At 41.2% G+C, this 16278-nt stretch overlaps 2 protein-coding genes across 12 annotated transcripts in view; both read right to left on the bottom strand.

Annotated features, from left to right (window-relative positions):
* The window catches only part of ep400 (E1A binding protein p400), a 30073-nt gene extending 27535 nt beyond the window's left edge, over positions 1-2538 (bottom strand). For all 8 annotated transcript variants that reach the window (XM_047822945.1, XM_047822947.1, XM_047822952.1 and 5 more), the window contains exons 1-2: positions 2144-2538; positions 380-1618 (exon numbers count right to left, since the gene is read on the bottom strand). In XM_047822945.1, coding sequence (XP_047678901.1) covers positions 380-1576 — 1197 coding nt within the window. In that variant the 5' untranslated portion in view covers positions 1577-1618; positions 2144-2538. The remainder of the gene's footprint in view (positions 1-379; positions 1619-2143) is intronic.
* Positions 2539-3733: 1195 nt separating this feature from the next.
* Positions 3734-16278, bottom strand: part of ulk1a (unc-51 like autophagy activating kinase 1a) — a 23592-nt gene continuing 11047 nt past the window's right edge. The window contains exons 9-28 of one of the 4 annotated variants that reach the window (XM_047823162.1): positions 14662-14720; positions 14145-14227; positions 13354-13404; positions 12713-12801; positions 12485-12608; positions 12319-12364; positions 11484-11567; positions 11072-11179; positions 10857-10972; positions 9284-9346; positions 9022-9137; positions 8703-8827; positions 8505-8617; positions 8243-8362; positions 7259-7416; positions 6845-7020; positions 6624-6742; positions 5590-5747; positions 5035-5170; positions 3734-4860 (exon numbers count right to left, since the gene is read on the bottom strand). In XM_047823162.1, the coding sequence (XP_047679118.1) occupies positions 4823-4860; positions 5035-5170; positions 5590-5747; positions 6624-6742; positions 6845-7020; positions 7259-7416; positions 8243-8362; positions 8505-8617; positions 8703-8827; positions 9022-9137; positions 9284-9346; positions 10857-10972; positions 11072-11179; positions 11484-11567; positions 12319-12364; positions 12485-12608; positions 12713-12801; positions 13354-13404; positions 14145-14227; positions 14662-14720 (2082 nt within the window). In that variant the 3' untranslated portion in view covers positions 3734-4822. The remainder of the gene's footprint in view (positions 4861-5034; positions 5171-5589; positions 5748-6623; positions 6743-6844; positions 7021-7258; positions 7417-8242; positions 8363-8504; positions 8618-8702; positions 8828-9021; positions 9138-9283; positions 9347-10856; positions 10973-11071; positions 11180-11483; positions 11568-12318; positions 12365-12484; positions 12609-12712; positions 12802-13353; positions 13405-14144; positions 14228-14661; positions 14721-16278) is intronic. The other 3 variants (XM_047823163.1, XM_047823164.1, XM_047823165.1) reach the window with 3 other exon arrangements.

Genomic DNA, 16278 nt, shown 5'->3' with positions numbered 1-16278 from the left:
AGGCACAGTTCGTCGTTAATTTTACTGATCACACAATTATGTGCAACACACACACACAAAAGATAGATGAACAGATAAAAAAAAAATAGTCAACTTTTTATATTTTGTCGTAATAACAGTTGGACCAAAACAAATGTACTGACAAAAAAAAAAAAGAATAACAAAGGGCGCATTTAAATTTTGTTCTCGGTCATTTTCATCCATCTATTTTATGCAATCGATATAATCTTAATAAATAAATATACGGTATGTTAACACTAGCACTTCCCATACACGTCCTCGGGTACTTTTAGTTCCTATTTGGGCCAGTATTTGCCTATAAATAAAGACAATTACAACTTTATTCAAAAAGATCTAAAGAGCTCACAGGACACTTTACCTCGTCATTGATCACTTCGGATTGTTCTTCTTCTTCCTCCTCGTCCTCGAGGTCGAGGTCGTTTTGCCTCAAGTAGGTGTAGAGCGGCACGCACGGCTTCTTCTTGAAGGCGAGGTAGTCCATCATGTTGCCTTGTAGATGTTGCAGAAAGAAGAGTTCGATCAGGTAGTCCTTGAACACGTCCTTCAGGCTTTCCATCTTCTTGCCGTGATGCTCCAAACACTGCTTCCTCAGCTGAGCCACCTCAGCGTTAGGGGGTGCTATCTCCTCCAGCTTCTTGGGCTGAACCTTTTTGGGTGTCAGCGGAGGGTTTGCGTTACTCCGAGACGGACTGGAGGGAGGGACTGCGCCGTAGGATGTCATTCCGGATGCTGCGACCCCTGCAACGACGGGCCGAAGCTGTCCCTGGATGATGCTGCTGATCTGAGGAGGAAGGTTGGAAGTAGTGATGTGACCGGGGTTGGCTAAGGCCGTCAGAGTGGCTCCGGATGCCACAGGACTCTGAGGGCCCAGGTGATGGATTGTGCCACCGGTCTGAGAGTGGGGTTGAGAGAGGCGTCTCTCCCGCAGGGACGCGGGTGTCACGGCTGGGGCGGCCATCTGCACCGTGCCGACCGTCGTCGGAGCCAGCTGAGTCAAGCCCGTATTATCCTGGTACACAAAGTGTCCACTTCCGGTCGAACTGCTGAGACTAATCTGCCGTACCATGATTCCAGCGCCCGGCCTGGTCACAGCCTGCAGCGGAACAGGGCTGTGCTGTGTCGGACTCTGAGGCTGAATCGGCTGAGGAAGAGGCGAAGTCACTTGAATGTACGAAGACGAGCCGTGCTCGAACCGCCACTGAGGAGCCTGGTGCTGGAAACCGGGCGAAGCAGGACTTTGCAGCGGCAGAGACGTCAGCGTGATCTGTTGGTTCGCAGGGACCATGTTCTGCAGGGTGATGTTCACGTTCTGGCCAGCCACGGGGCTCCGGCTCATGATGATCTGGTAGTTGGGGGACTGAGGAGCCGAGACCGCTGGGCTTGCTGCCGTGGTAAACGTCGTCACCGGTGACTGCGGATGAGTGACAGTTGTGGGTTGTTGTTGTGTGACTGGCTGCTGTTGTTGCTGCTGCTGCTCTTCTGCTTCAGATCCTGTGAAAGATTTGGATCTCTGCGGATTTCTCTGTGCATTTGGTGGACCTCCTCCATGGTGCATCGCGTGGCCCGGACACAGTAATGTTTAATTAGTAATGTCACCCTTAAAAAGAAAGCAGACACATAATTACTGTACCGTCCACACGAGATGATCCATACGTAGCACAGATCTACAGTAACCCTGTCATTTATCACTCTGAAATCAAATAAACACACAATAAAGAAGATTATTATAAGTTCCCTGATTCCACATGCACCATAAAAACAAGCACTCGAGCATCTCTGTGCTTTAAAACCAAACATAAAGCTGGTGTTAAAGCGCGTCGCTCAGAAACACGGCTCATTGTTATCATTGTTGTGTTGTGACTAGCATGCTAGCTGCTAATCCTGATTAGCCTCCTAGCTAGCGGCTTCACCAGCGAGATACAAAATAAACAACAAAACACCATTTTATTGGAGACTAACGGCGTTTTTTTTGTAACCTCAATAAGCCACAGAGAAAGAATATAAAATAATACACAAAGCCGCGGTGATGTTTTCTCTCAGCGCTAAAAACGAGCCGTTTTAATAAACACACCGCTAACACGCGAGCTAACGAGCATCATACATGACATTCATAAGGACTTACAACGTATTAGCTGCCCCTCACGTACACCATTAGGTGTTATAACGGATTCCGGACTGTTTATAAAGCCGTACTGACTAAATAACAGCAAGGAAACTGCACTGAGGTACAAATAAAAAGCGTCGCGGCTGCGCTAAGTGAAACTAGCTACCTCAGGCAAGCTTCTCACACTGCGCATGCGCGACACCGCTCACATTGCGCATGCGCACCAGCACAGCTCAGGCACACACTGATTTGTAAACAACGACGTGCGTTAAGTTGTCAAACGCATAACTTAATAGTCGCGTCTGGTCTAAATACTATGTAAGCATTAAACACTATCTAAACATTATGTGTGTAATCGAGTTTAAATAAATCGTATCAAACCAGAGTTTGTTTAATTATTATATGTCACTTCCTAATCTTTTTCCGTTACACGGAAGTACAATTTTTTTTGATAGGGCGGGTCTTAGGAGTCACTGACAGGAGCTCAAACCAATCGGACAGAAGAAAAATATTATAGCTCTTAACCAATCAGGTGCGGCAACGTGACCTTTATAAACACCAAATTAAAAATCGTGGTAATTTTTGCTTTAATGTTTTAATGACGGCGAATAAAACAAACAAACAAACAAACAAACAAACTGTTTGGTGTAACGTCAGTTTAAATATGTAACTGATGTAGATGTAAAGAATGTTTATAGGGAATCAGGACGTTTAGTTAAAGTCTGTGTCTTTCTTTGTGTGTAGTTTTATTTTATTTGTTTTTATTTTATTTTATTAATGGGGTTGTTTTTATTTTGTTTTATTTATGATGTTGTTTTTATTTTATTTATGGGGTTGTTTTTATTCTATTTATGGGGTTGTTTTTATTTAATTTTATTTATGGGGTTGTTTTTCTTTTCTTTTATTTATGGGTTATTTATTTTATTTATGGGGTTGTTTTAATTTTATTTTATTTATGGGGTTGTTTTTATTTAATTTTATTTATGTGTTTTTTATTTAATTTTATTTATGGGGTTGTTTTTATTTTATTTATGGGGTTGTTTTTATTTATTTTTTTTATGGGGTTGGTTTTCTTTTCTTTTATTTATGGGTTTTTATTTTATTTATGGGGTTGTTTTTATTTTAATTTATTTATGGGGTTGTTTTTCTTTTATTTTATTTATGGGTTTTTTATTTTATTTATGGGGTTGTTTTTATTTTAATTTATTTATGGGGTTGTTTTTCTTTTATTTATGGGTATTTTATTTATGGGGTTGTTTTTATTTATTTCTGTGGTTGTTTTTATTTTATGGGTTCTTTTATTTTATTTTATTTATGGGGTTGTTTTATGTTGTGATTAAAAACTCATGCTTATGTGCTCGATAAAAGAGGGAACAAACTTTATTTCTGTTCATCACACAAACACACAAAACTACAAACATTACAAACCCTGACTTTTTATTTATTTTGTTGAAAAAAAAGAAAGAAAAAAAACATAGATTCACACTTCATAAACTTCATACAAAAAGGTTTTGTTTAAAAAAGCCAAACAGTCAAAAACAACAACAACCAAAAAAAAAGTCATCTCCAAGCTTTCAGTAGAACACTTGATCCATATGAATTGTGTGCATTTATTTATTTATTTATTTATTAAAAAGGTGCTACAAACATCAGAATAAATAAAATGAAAGCTAATAAAGCTAGCAAGGTCATCTCCGCTACTGTAGAGTCGTTTAGGCATTTTCAGGTGACGTTCTCATTCATAAAGTGCTTCACTGTAAAGACAGTTGTAAATAATAAAGGAACAGTAGCTGATCTGTCATGTACAGTTCTCACAATAAATATCAAGTATTGTATCAGAGTTAAAAGATCACGTAGCATTTCAGCGCTCAGTGAAAATGCTTTCGCTTGGTCTGTCACTTTCGTTTGAACCTGTTCTGTGCGACACTGACACAACACGGCCCGTCTATTCCTTCCCTGATCACGCTTTCTTCTGAAGCCTCGCAGGTCTCCGTTCATGCAAAGCCACGCTTTTAAAGCATAAAAAGTAAAAGATCAGAGTTCGTTATGCTTCGTGTTAAAGAAAAAAAAAATTTACAATCTCTCGAAGAAGAAAGTACGATTTGGAATTGGACGAGTCGATTCAGTGCTATTCGTCTTAGTCGATCGTAGTTACTGCTGATGCCGAAGCGGATCCTGAATTAGCAGCGTTTCTACATCACTTTAGCACATCATTGTTCTGCATTAAAAAAAAAAAAGACTAATCAACTAATTCACACACATTTCAAACACTGAACAAGGCTTCATCCATGATGCTGATGAGTTCTCTGTTCTGATTGGTCAGAAGATGTCGATTCATTCGTTGTGTGAAACGTTAAACGTAATTGAAACCGATAAGAAGTACGAGAACCCGCACTATGACGTAAAAAAGCACAAATCGCTCCGAAACGTGCCTTTAAAGGAAAACGATCGGCTTCTTTGGTGGAAACAGTGACTCGGTTGATTATTTTCCTAGAAGAGTAAATTCCCTTATATATTTTTTTAACTGCTTGTAAATGATTCTTGCAAGCAGCACACTAACGTATGTTATTAGAGGTTAACGAGGAGATCATTAATCTTCATCCCCCTTTTACATGCACACTAATGCAGCATCAGAGGAAGTCAGAGGGTCGGGAGTGGGGGTGGGTGGGTCGTCCACGGAGCCTTCACGGCATGTCGTCACAGGGAGGAGAGACGCCGCTCGATACACTGCTTACCTGCCAAGACACACACACACACACATCCCAAAATAAAAGACAATATGGATGCTGGATGATTCTCAGCATTACTGATATGAGCACCATACACACACACACACACACACACACACACACACGCACACACACACACACAGAGTAGCATGGTATGATATTTATATGTAGAGTTCCTACATTTGTTAATGTTGCTGAGGTCAGATCTCTCTGTGATGATTAAGGAGAGGCCTTCCATTAGCAGCAAGGCTTTGTGGTAACGCTGGACCGAGGTCTCACCGTGGTGGAACATCTCATCCAGAGCTGCAGCCTGCACCTGATGGCCAAGAGTTTAGTCTTATTCACTTCAAGAGAGAGAATAATCTGAGAGAAGAGTGTGTGAGGTTTATATAGAGAATAAAATCCACATTCAGTGTGGAAGAGTGTGAGAGATAGAGTGAGAGAGATAGAGTGAGAGAGAGAGAGATAAAGGGAGAGAGAGATAGATAGATAGAGAGAGAGAGAGAGAGAGAGAGAGAGAGAGAGAAAGAGAGAGATAAAGAGAGAGATAGAGAGAGAGATAAAGAGAGACAGAGAGAGAGAGAGAAAGTGTGAATTGGCAGATCGCATTTTGAAGTTGGAAGACTGAAATGCTTCACTTCAGGATGTTCTGTAAAATGGAGTGTATGTGTGTTTGTGTGTGTGTGTGTGTGTGTGTGTGTGTGTGTGTGTGTGTGTGCTTGTGCTAGTACATACCGTTTGTACGGCGTGAGAGTAGATGATTCTCTCGGCTGTGATGTTGTTCATTCGGTCCATCAGCTTCTGTTTGGTGCTGAAGAAGAGCTGAAGCCTTGCAGTGAGAGAGCGAGACGACATCACACACTCCTTATACAGCTCATTCAGCTTACGCACAACTACACACAAACACACACACACAAACACACAAACACACAAACACACATCAACCCACAAAAAACTGGGAAAACAGTTTAAAGAAAATAAAACTATTGTGAGAGTCGTTTTATGTTTTTTATCGTGTTTTATTCTTTACATATAATATGAAAGTTAATGAAGCATCTCGCCTGGTTGTGCAGTGAACAGATTTCTTTTTGCATCATTTTTCTTTCTCTCTCTGTGTCTCTCTCTCTCTGTCTCTCTCTCTCCCTCTGTGTGTCTCTCTCCCTCTGTCTCACACTCTGTCTCTCTCCCTCTGTCTCTCTCTCTCCCTCTGTCTCTCTATCTGTCTTTCTCTCTGTGTCTCTGTGTGTGTGTCTCTCTCCCCCTCTGTCTCTCTCTCTCTGTCTGTCTCTCTCTCTCTCACCCTCTGTCTCTCTCTCTGTGTCTCTCTCTGTCTCTCTCTCTGTGTGTCTCTCTCTCACCCTCTGTCTCTCTCTGTGTCTCTCTCTCCCTCTGTCTCTCTCTCCCTCTGTCTCTCTCTCTCTGTGTCTCTCTCTCCCTCTGTCTCTCTCTCTGTGTCTCTCTCTCCCTCTGTCTCTCTCTCTCTCTCTCTCTCTCTCTCTGTGTCTCTCTCACCCTCTCCCTCTGTCTCTCTCTGTCTCTCTCTCTGTGTCTCTCTCTCCCTCTGTCTCTCTCTCTCTGTCTCTCTCCCTCTGTCTCTCTCTCTCCCTCCCTCTGTCTCTCTCTGTCTCTCTCTCCCTCTGTCTCTCTCTCTCTCTCTGTCTCTCTTCCAGTTAAGCTGATGCTTTAAGAAAAGCCAAAGCACAAAAACATTGGCCAGCATGTTGCAGAGTTAATGAGCTGTTTAGGGCTGAGTGTGTTTGTGCTCTCACCCTGTTTCACAGATGCAGATGGATAGAGTTTGCCCTGTTTAATCGCCCCCTTCGCTGTGTGTAGGGCGGTGGATAAGAGCTCGGCACACTTCATATACAGGACCAACTGCTCTGCACAGCTAAACACACAAACACAAGCATATAGATTTCTTTCATTGAGAAATGTCCCAATGTGTGTGTGTGTGTGTGTGTGTGTGTGTGTGTGTGTGTGTGTGTGTCACCTCCACTCTCGGCTCAGCTGGCTTATCTGGTCAGCCACCTGACTCTGCTCCAGGAGGGAAGCGTCAGACGCCTCGGTCCTCTCGATCCCAGCATCCTTCGCTGCAGCCATGTCGGTAACGAGGTGTGTGAAGGCCAGAGTGAAGCGCAGCTGAGTGAGCATGTCGGTGTGTGCCTGCTACAGACAGACAACAGGAAGATGAGGTCACTTCCTGTGAACCACAGCATTTCCAGAGCTGCTGGCCTGCTTTAATGTTAGAGCAGCTCATCACACACACGCTTACACGGTTATGACTAAGTAGATAGAAAAAAAAAATACTGTTATACAAATAATTCAACGTAAATATTCTAATATCTAATAAAAATGTCACAGATATAACGGCTTCTATATTTGTCATTATTTTGTGAGTCAGTACCTCCATCAGCGTCTCCGCCGGTAGCTCTGGAGGCACGAAGGTCGCGTCCCTGTGCAGATCGGAGACTGTGAAGTCTGTAAAAGTGCAGCAGTGTCTTTCTGGTGAGTTGTAGGACTTGGGGAAGCGACTACATGTCCAGCCGGGACTGCATGAGGACACTACGAACAAACAATGTAATAGATTTTCTACCGCTTATCCGAACTACCTCGGGTCACGAGGAGCCTGCGCCTGTGTCAGGCGTCATCGGGCATCGAGGCAGGATACACCCTGGACGGAGTGCCAACCCATCGCAGGGCACACACACACTCTCATTCACTCACACACACACTAGGGACAATTTTCCAGAGATGCCGATCAACCTACCATGCATGTCTTTGGACCGGGGGAGGAAACCGGAGTACCCGGAGGAAACCCCCAAGGCACGGGGAGAACATGCAAACTCCACACACACAAGGCTGAGGCGGGAATCGAACCCACAACCCTGGAGGTGTGAGGCGAGCGTGCTAACCACCGTGACCACATTCAAAATATTAATATTGAATATCATTTGACAAAGAAAACGGTTAACTCCGTAGGGATCGTTTAAAGATTTCAGTCTCGTAACATTTTCTTTCGGCAAAACGCTGCTTTCAAAAGTAATGGCACCCAACAACAGCACTAAACCTATGCTTGTAATGTCTAACAACTTGGAGAAGATTTTGTACCCAATTTCCTCCTCCGGTTTTAGGCTTATGCACGAGGACACACTTTTCTAGTCACAGCACGGGTTTGCATTAAGGTCCTGAATGAAATGATTGCTCCAAACCTATCAAAGCATTCAGTGATACTTTGTGTTCACGTTTGGTTCCATTCCCTTCAAGGAGTCAAGATCTGTGGCAGAGGCAGCCAGGTTCTCACCTAGAACATCTTCCTACAGTACAAGTCATCTGTGAGCCTCAAAACAAGAGTGTTATTTGTCATGTTTGTCCGTTTCGATCCGCTCACCTGTTCTGGGTCTATGGGCTGAAGGAGGAGCGTGTCCCTCAGGAGGGGTGCCGATAGTGAAGAGGAAATGACCGGGGCTCCGAGAGCCTTTCTCTACACTACCAATTCCACCAGGGGGCGCTAGAGGATCAATAAGGTAAACAAAGATAGCGATGTGCTTGTTGTCAGTCAGTATATTTGCATGTCAGTATGTCCACTGAGAATAAACATGATTTAAAGGTTTATTAAGATGAATTGTCTTGTAAATTATAAAATGATCAACCTGTAGTGTCCATGGGTCTCTCTGTATTCAGCCCCTCACAGCTGCCCCTGTCGAGCTGAGATCCAAACACAGCCTTCAGCAGCATATCGGACAACCGGCCCGCACTACTGCACCTGCCAAAAAAGTGCATTTAGAAGTTTAGAAGGACGTCAGTAAGAGTTCAAAACAAGCCCCCGAGGTCCTGCTTATGAGAAGCACCTTTTCACAGAGCCTCTCCTCCTCTGTGCTGTGTCTATGTGGGTCGCACAGCGTTCCTGGAGGTCAGGCATGGTCCTGGTGTGGACTAGAGTGCTGGGAAGGCTGCTCCGTCTGTCCAGCTCCCACTGAGCAACAAGAAACACGTACATTTTAAAACGACCTTCTTATCTCGTTAAGAGTAACGAGACCGAATTCAGAGCCGCTGGGAAGAGATACAGGATGTAGCTTTATTAAAGAACACAACAGGCTGAGTGAAGGTGATACGGCGAGGTCACTGAAACTGACTGACAGGCCACGCCTTCTTGGTGTGTGAACTCACCCTGTGTACTATCGCATCTGGACTGCGCCCCGGGCTCCTGTTTCTAGGTGTCGTTTCCACGGCAGCAACATCGTAGAAAAGAGGGAAGACCTGACTGTGCGGACGGACATGCGCATCTGATCCGGACGAGAGAGAGAGAGAAAGAGAGGCAAAGAGACATAGTACAGGATAATGAGACCCAGCACATATGTCTGAAACAATGCTCGTGTGTGTGTGTGTGTGTGTGTGTGTGTACTGGGGTAAAGATCCCGGCCTCGCTCACCCTGCAGTCCCGTCCTGCTGCACTGCGGCTCTGATTGGTCAGGGGTCTCAGGTATCGCTCCCACTGAGGAAGAGCATAAAATAAATCGACACCTCACACATAACAGTCTTTAATCTCAGTAACACACTATGTCTGTATTTTTTCTAAGTCCTACAACAGATGTATGGGCCAAACATTAAAATGTAAATAAGAAAAGAATTCAATAATTCATTTTCATAGAGAATATTTTTGCATCCGTGAAACTTGGGTTAAAGTTATAAAGCTTAAACCGTAAGTATATTTTCTCCGACGCATTTTGCTTGTCCTGAAGGAAGTCTCTTCCCTCCGTTTAAACACCTTCATGCGAATCAATGGCAGAATTAATTTGTGTAATTTACAAACTTGACTTATACAGGATTAACAATTTGTGTAATTTACAAACTTGACTTATACAGGATTAACAATTTGTGTAATTTACAAACTTGACTTATACAGGATTAACAATTTGTGTAATTTACAAACTTGACTTATACAGGATTAACAATTTGTGTAATTTACAAACTTGACTTATACAGGATTAACAATTTGTGATTAAACAAGTCGACACACAATAAACAACCCTACAGCTGTTTCTACTCAGATCTCTGATAACGGTGCGGAAAATAAAATAAAAAGTGTCTTGTGCTACAAAATGTCATTTTAGTTATGAATTTTTTTTGTGTGTGTGTTTGTGTTTATGTGTGTTTGTGTGTGTGTGTGTTTATGTGTGTGTGTGTGTTTATGTGTGTTTGTGTGTGTGTTTATGTGTGTTTGTGTGTGTGTTTATGTGTGTTTGTGTGTGTGTGTGTTTGTGTGTGTTTATGTGTGTTTGTGTGTGTGTGTTTATGTGTGTGTTTATGTGTGTTTGTGTGTGTGTTTATGTGTGTTTGTGTGTGTATGTGTGTGTGTTTGTGTGTGTTTGTGTGTGTTTATGTGTGTTTGTGTGTGTTTTTTACTGTTGTGGTTTGTGTGTGTTTGTTGTTTGTTTTTTGTGTTTGTTTTTTTGTGATAGTGTTTATGTGTTTGTTTTTATTCATTTTTTTTTTTGTGTTTGTTTGTTTGTTGTCATTTGTGTGTCATTTTTTTTTTTATTTTCTTTTTTTATTTTTTTTTTTTTTTTGTCTTTTTTATTGTGTTTTTTTTTTTTTTTTTTATTTATGTTCTTTTTCATTCCTTTTTTTTTTTTTTTTTTTTTTTTTTCTTTTTTTTTTATTTTTCTTGTTTTTTTTTGGTCTTTTTTTTTTTATTGTATTCTTTTCTTTGTTTTTTTTTGTTTTTTTGTTTTTATTTTTTTTTTTTTTTTTTTTTTTTTTTTTTTTTTTTTTTTATTTTTTTTTTTTTTTTTTATTTTTTTTTTTTTTTTTTCTTTTCACTTTCTTTTTGTTTGGTGTTTAGGTTTTTTTTTTATGTTGAATTTGTTTTTTTTTTTTGTTTTTTTTATTTTTTTTTTTTTTTTGTGTTTTTTTTGTTTTTTTTTTTTTGTTTTTTTTGTTTTTTGTTTTTTTTTTTTTTTTTTTTTTTTTTTTTTCTTTTTGTTTTGTGTCTGTGTGTGTACCTTTAGGAGATGGCTGGTGAGGTCTGGAGCCCCCTGTAGACAGTCTGTGATGAGATGGACTTACAGAGACCCTGGGAAACCCCCCCATGCAGCAGTGACTTGTGGGTACTGCTGTCCTGAAAAGAAGTACAGAGCCTTAGAACAGTTAACAGTGTAAGAGCTTAAAGCTACACGTGTGTGTTATTAACGTGTGTGTAGACTTGTAGTCAGCTGACCTCAATGCTCCCTGAAGGTTCTGCTCCATCCTTTGGTAGTTGTGGATTTGTGTAGGCACAGGAACAGGAACGGATTGGCTGTAACTACTGCTGCAGCACTCCACGGGTCTACAGAGAGAGAGAGAGAGAGAGAGAGAGAGAGAGAGAGAGAGAGAGAGAGAGAGAAAACATAAGAGTAGGGAGTGTGTGCTAATGTGCTAAATGTAGGTTGTGTGAATAATGATTGACACCAAGTGACTTATAAACACTATTTGTTTCTCAATGATCCGTGAAACACACCAAGTAATTAAACCTTCCCAGACACATAACACCCTTCCAGTGTGTTATTCAGTGCACACACACACACACACACACACACACACACACACACACACACACACACACACACACACACATATATATAGAGAGTTACCTTGTGGTGCTTGGGGTTATACGATGAGAAGGAGATGATGGAGGTGTTTCACCCACAAAGGTATCTGGACTTAGCATAGAACACCTGGAAAATTCACACACTTCAGCTGGATAGAAATTATACTCTAATCTCACTCTCTCTCTCTCTCACACACACACACACACACACACACACACACTTTCACAAACAGAAACAATGTTCTAGTTTGTTTCATAACGTAAAGCCTGCTAAGCAACAACAGTAAAAGTGATTTATAGACAAAAACATCACCAGCAGACAGGAGGGAACCTCTAAAGACCACTCACTCTCACGCTCACTCATTTTCTACCGCTTATCCGAACTACTCGGGTCACAGGGAGCCTGTGCCTATCTCAGGCGTCATCGGGCATCGAGGCAGGATACACCCTGGACGGAGTGCCAACCCATCGCAGTACACACACACACACTCTCATTCACTCACACACACACACACATTACGGACAATTTTCCAGAGATGCCAATCAACCTACCATGCATGTCTTTGGACCGGGGGAGGAAACCGGAGTACCCGGAGGAAACCCCCGAGGCACGGGGAGAACATGCAAACTCCACACACACAAGGCGGAGGCAGGAATCGAACCCCCAACCCTGGAGGTGTGAGGCGAACGTGCTAACCACTAAGCCTCCATGCCCACCCTCTTCTAAAGACCATAAAACACACAATGACAGTGTGTTGTGTTGAGGTGAGTTAATGTTCTACCCTGAAGTTACCGGAAATGATGGTTTGTATCGTTATTTTTTTTTAAACTCTTGAACAGAACAACAGCATTAAGAGACACAAACCCTGCCCACTTACCCACTCTGTATGCCCATTTCCTGATTGTCCTGATATGCCATTTCATCTAAAAGGATCAAAACAAGAATCAGCTACTGACACAAACTTACAGGACAGGTAATAATCTCCTGAGGAGTTTCTGGAGGTGTTGTGGTGCTGTGTCAGGACTGGGGTGTGGTGTTCTTACTGGGGGATTGTGCTAGCACCATGACGAAGTCATCTGTCTCTGAGGAAGATGAGTACTTCAGCTGGGAGCAGGAAGGGGGTGTGGCTTTGTGTAGTGGGCGTGGTCTTTGGGTTTCAGTGTCCGACTATTTTTTTTTAAAAAAAGGAAAAAGATTAAAATATGTTGCTGAGCTTTAAGGTGTAATTGTAATGTGTGTGTTTGTGTGTGTGTGTGTGTTTGGAGGGTTACCTGTGTGGGGGTGAGGTTGGAGGTTGATGAGCTGCTGCTAGAGCTTCCTGATCCTGAGCTGGGGTACGAAGGCATGGGCACCGGTGAGGCTGAGAGAGAGAGAGGGAGAAAGAGAGAGTGAGACAAGAGAGAGAGAGAGAGAGAGAGAGAGAGAGAGACAGCGAGAGAGAAAGAGAAAAGAGATTGAGAGAAGAGAGAGAGAGAAAGAGAGAGAGAGAAAGAGAGAGTGAGAGAAGAGAGAGCGAGAGCGACCAAGAGAAACAGTGAGAGAGAGGAAAAGAGAGAGAGACAGCGAGAGGGAGAAAGAAAGAGAGAGTGAGAGAAGAGAGAGAGAGCGAGAGAGAGAGACAGTGAGAGAGAGAGAGAGAGAGAAAGAGAGAGAGAGAGACAGAGAGAGAGAGAAAGTGAGAGACAGTGTGAGAGAGAGAGGTACAGATAGACAGACAGAGACAAGATAGAGAGAGATTAAATGCGAAAGTGAGATAGTAAGGCAGACAGAGAGAGAATGAGAGGGGGGGGTGAGAGAAAGTGAAAGAATGAGAGCACCAAAAACAGAGAAAGAACGTAAGAATCTCTGGAACTAGAACTATTTCTGTTGTGTTGTAATTGATGTTGCACATGATGTGATGATGAAACCGTACACTTTCTCAGGACAATGCTGGCTTCCAGAAAGGGATGATGAAAAAACTTATCTGAGAAAAAGAGAACAAATCTTTACTACAGTGGATTTTTACTGAGATCATTATTACAGTTCTTATACTGTATGTTTAATGCTGCTCTTTATTATTTGGACTGTGTGTGTGTGTGTGTGTGTGTGTATGTGTGTGCATATGTGTGTGTGCGTTTGTGTCTGTGTATGTGTGTGTGTGTGTGTATGAGTGTGTGTATGAGTGTGAGTATGTGTATGAGTGTGTATGTGTGTATATATGTGTGTGAGTGGGTGTATATGTGTGTATATGAGCGCATATATAAGTGTGAGTGTGTGTGTGTATAAGAGTGTGAGAGTGTGAGTGTGTGTATATATGAGTGTGTGTGTGTGTGTGTGTGTGTGTATATATGAGTGTGTGTGTGTGTATGAGTGTGAGTATGTGTATGAGTGTGTATATATGAGTGTGAGTGTGTGTGTGTGTGTGTATATATATATGAGTGTGTGTGTATGAGTGTGAGTGTGCATATATGAGTGTGAGTGTGTGTGTGTGTGTATATATGAGTGTGAGTGTGTGTGTATGTGTGTGAGTGTATATGTGTGTGCGTGTGTGTGTGCGTGTGTGTGTGAGAGTATGTGTGTATATATATGTATGAGAGTAAGTGTAAGTGTGTGTATATATGAGTGTGAGTGTGTGTGTGTGTATGTGTGTGAGTGTGTGTATATGTGTGTGAGTGTGTGTGTGTGTATATATATATATATGTGTGTGAGAGTGTGTGTACTGACCGAAGTCCATGCGGTCTCTGTGGTTCCTCTGAAGCAGGCCGAGCAGCAGGTGTCTCAGGTGAGCGGAGGTTTCCCGTGGGATGCTGGGAAAACAAACGGACCTGCTGTTAGAGCGTAGGTGAGGGGGTAGTGTATTGTTACGGGGGTAACTGGGGACATGCTGTGGAAGCAAACAGGACATTTAGTAATAGTATAACATGATCTGAGGGTTTATAAGTTATTAATAGATCACCAGTGAACGCTGGAGCGCTCAACACTAATAAACCTGATGGTCCAGAATCCATGCTGAGTTAAAGACACAAAACGTCTCCACTCCTGGAGCTACGGTGCAAAACTAAACCCCCAACATGTCCTGGCTGATCTGGATTACACTGAACGTTGTGGAGCTCGGTGCCAAATGGTTCCTGGGATTAAACCTTATATTTTTGTTGTTCAGAGTGGAACAAACTTTACTGATGCTTTAAATAAACCTTCGTGCAGGATGACGTCTCGGTGGAAATCGGAACACGTCACTCACTTTGGATTGAGTTTCCGGTTCCTTTCGTAGAAAAGTCGCAGCTCCTGAGGACTGCTCGCCTGGAGAAAGAGAGAGAGAGAGAGAGAGAGAGAGAGAAGAGAGGGGGGTTAGAGAGAAAGAAAGAGACAGACAGAGAGAGACAGTGAGAAATAGAGAGAGAGAGAGAGAGAGAGAGAGAGAGAGAGAGAAGAGAAAGACAAAGACATAGAGACAAAAAGCGACAGAGAGGGGGAGCAGGAGAGAGGGAGAGAAAAACGAGAGCAAGAGACATAAAAACAAAGACAATAAAGTACAATAAAGAAAAATAGAGAGAGAGAGAGAGAGAGAGAGAGAGAGAGAGAGAGAGACAAAGACAGAGACAAAAAGTGACAGAGAGGGGGAGAGGGAGAAATGGAGAGGGAGAGAAAAAAGAGAGCAAGAGACATAAAAACAGAGACAATAAAGTACAATAAAGAAAGAGAGAGAGAGAGAGAGAGAGAGAGAGAGAGAGAGAGAGGCAGACAGAAAAGACAAAGAAAAAGACAGAACAAAGAGAGTAAGACAGAGTCAGAGAGACAAAGAGCGAAAGAGAGGGGCATAGTGAGTGGAGGAGAAATGGAGAGGGAGAGAAAGAAAGAGAGCAAAAGACAAAAACAGAGAAAGAACAATAAAGAAAAAGAGAAAGGCAGAGAGAGAGAGAGAGAGAGAGAGAGAGAGAATGAGAGAGATTTTGATCACGTCAGTCACTCTTTTAGATTTGCAAATAAATTGCATTCCTTCACTCACACTGTAATAATAATAATAATAATAATAATAATAATAATAAAAGTCCAAACTCAACAGAAAGGTGTTTATTTCACTCTTCTGCTCTGGTCCACTCACATTAGAACAAATGTACTTACGTGAACTTTCCCAGAGCCACTAAGCTCCGCCCACTCGGTACACAGGACACAGTAAGGTTCTCCACACCAGGTATTTAAACTCTAAACGCACTTCATTCCTGTCGCTATTCAGAATTATTACAGACATTTCACTAAATGTAGACTGTTAGATTTTATACTGAAATATTACATACAAATGTTTCTATTGCAGCAGATTCTTCTCTTATATTAGGTGTTCTGCTGGATCTTTGTTATTGAAAATATTTAATGAACCTCATTTGCTATTATTATTATTATTATTATTATTATTATTACTACTACTACTACTACTATTAGTATAATAGTTATTATTATTGTTATTATTTTTTTAAAAAGTATTATTATTATTATTATCATTATTGTTGTTACTGTTATTCTTATTATTATTATTATTAGTAGTAGTAGTATAATTATAATTATTATTATAATTATTATTATTGGTATTATTATTAATTTATTATTATTATTGTTGTTGTTGTTACTGGTATTCTTCTTCTTATTATTATTATTACTAGCATAATTACAATTATTATTATAATTATTATTATTGGTATTATTATTAATTTATTATTATTATTGTTGTTGTTGTTACTGGTATTCTTATTATTATTATTATTATTACTAGCATAATTACAATTATTATTATAATTATTATTATTGGTATTATTATTATTATCATTTTAGTATAATAATAATTATTATTATTGGTATTGTTATT

This window comes from Tachysurus fulvidraco, chromosome 14 (genome assembly GCF_022655615.1).
Source record: "Tachysurus fulvidraco isolate hzauxx_2018 chromosome 14, HZAU_PFXX_2.0, whole genome shotgun sequence".
Taxonomy (NCBI): Eukaryota; Metazoa; Chordata; class Actinopteri; order Siluriformes; family Bagridae; genus Tachysurus; species Tachysurus fulvidraco.
Note: the sequence above shows the minus strand (reverse complement) of the source record. Positions and strands in the feature narration are given on the sequence as shown.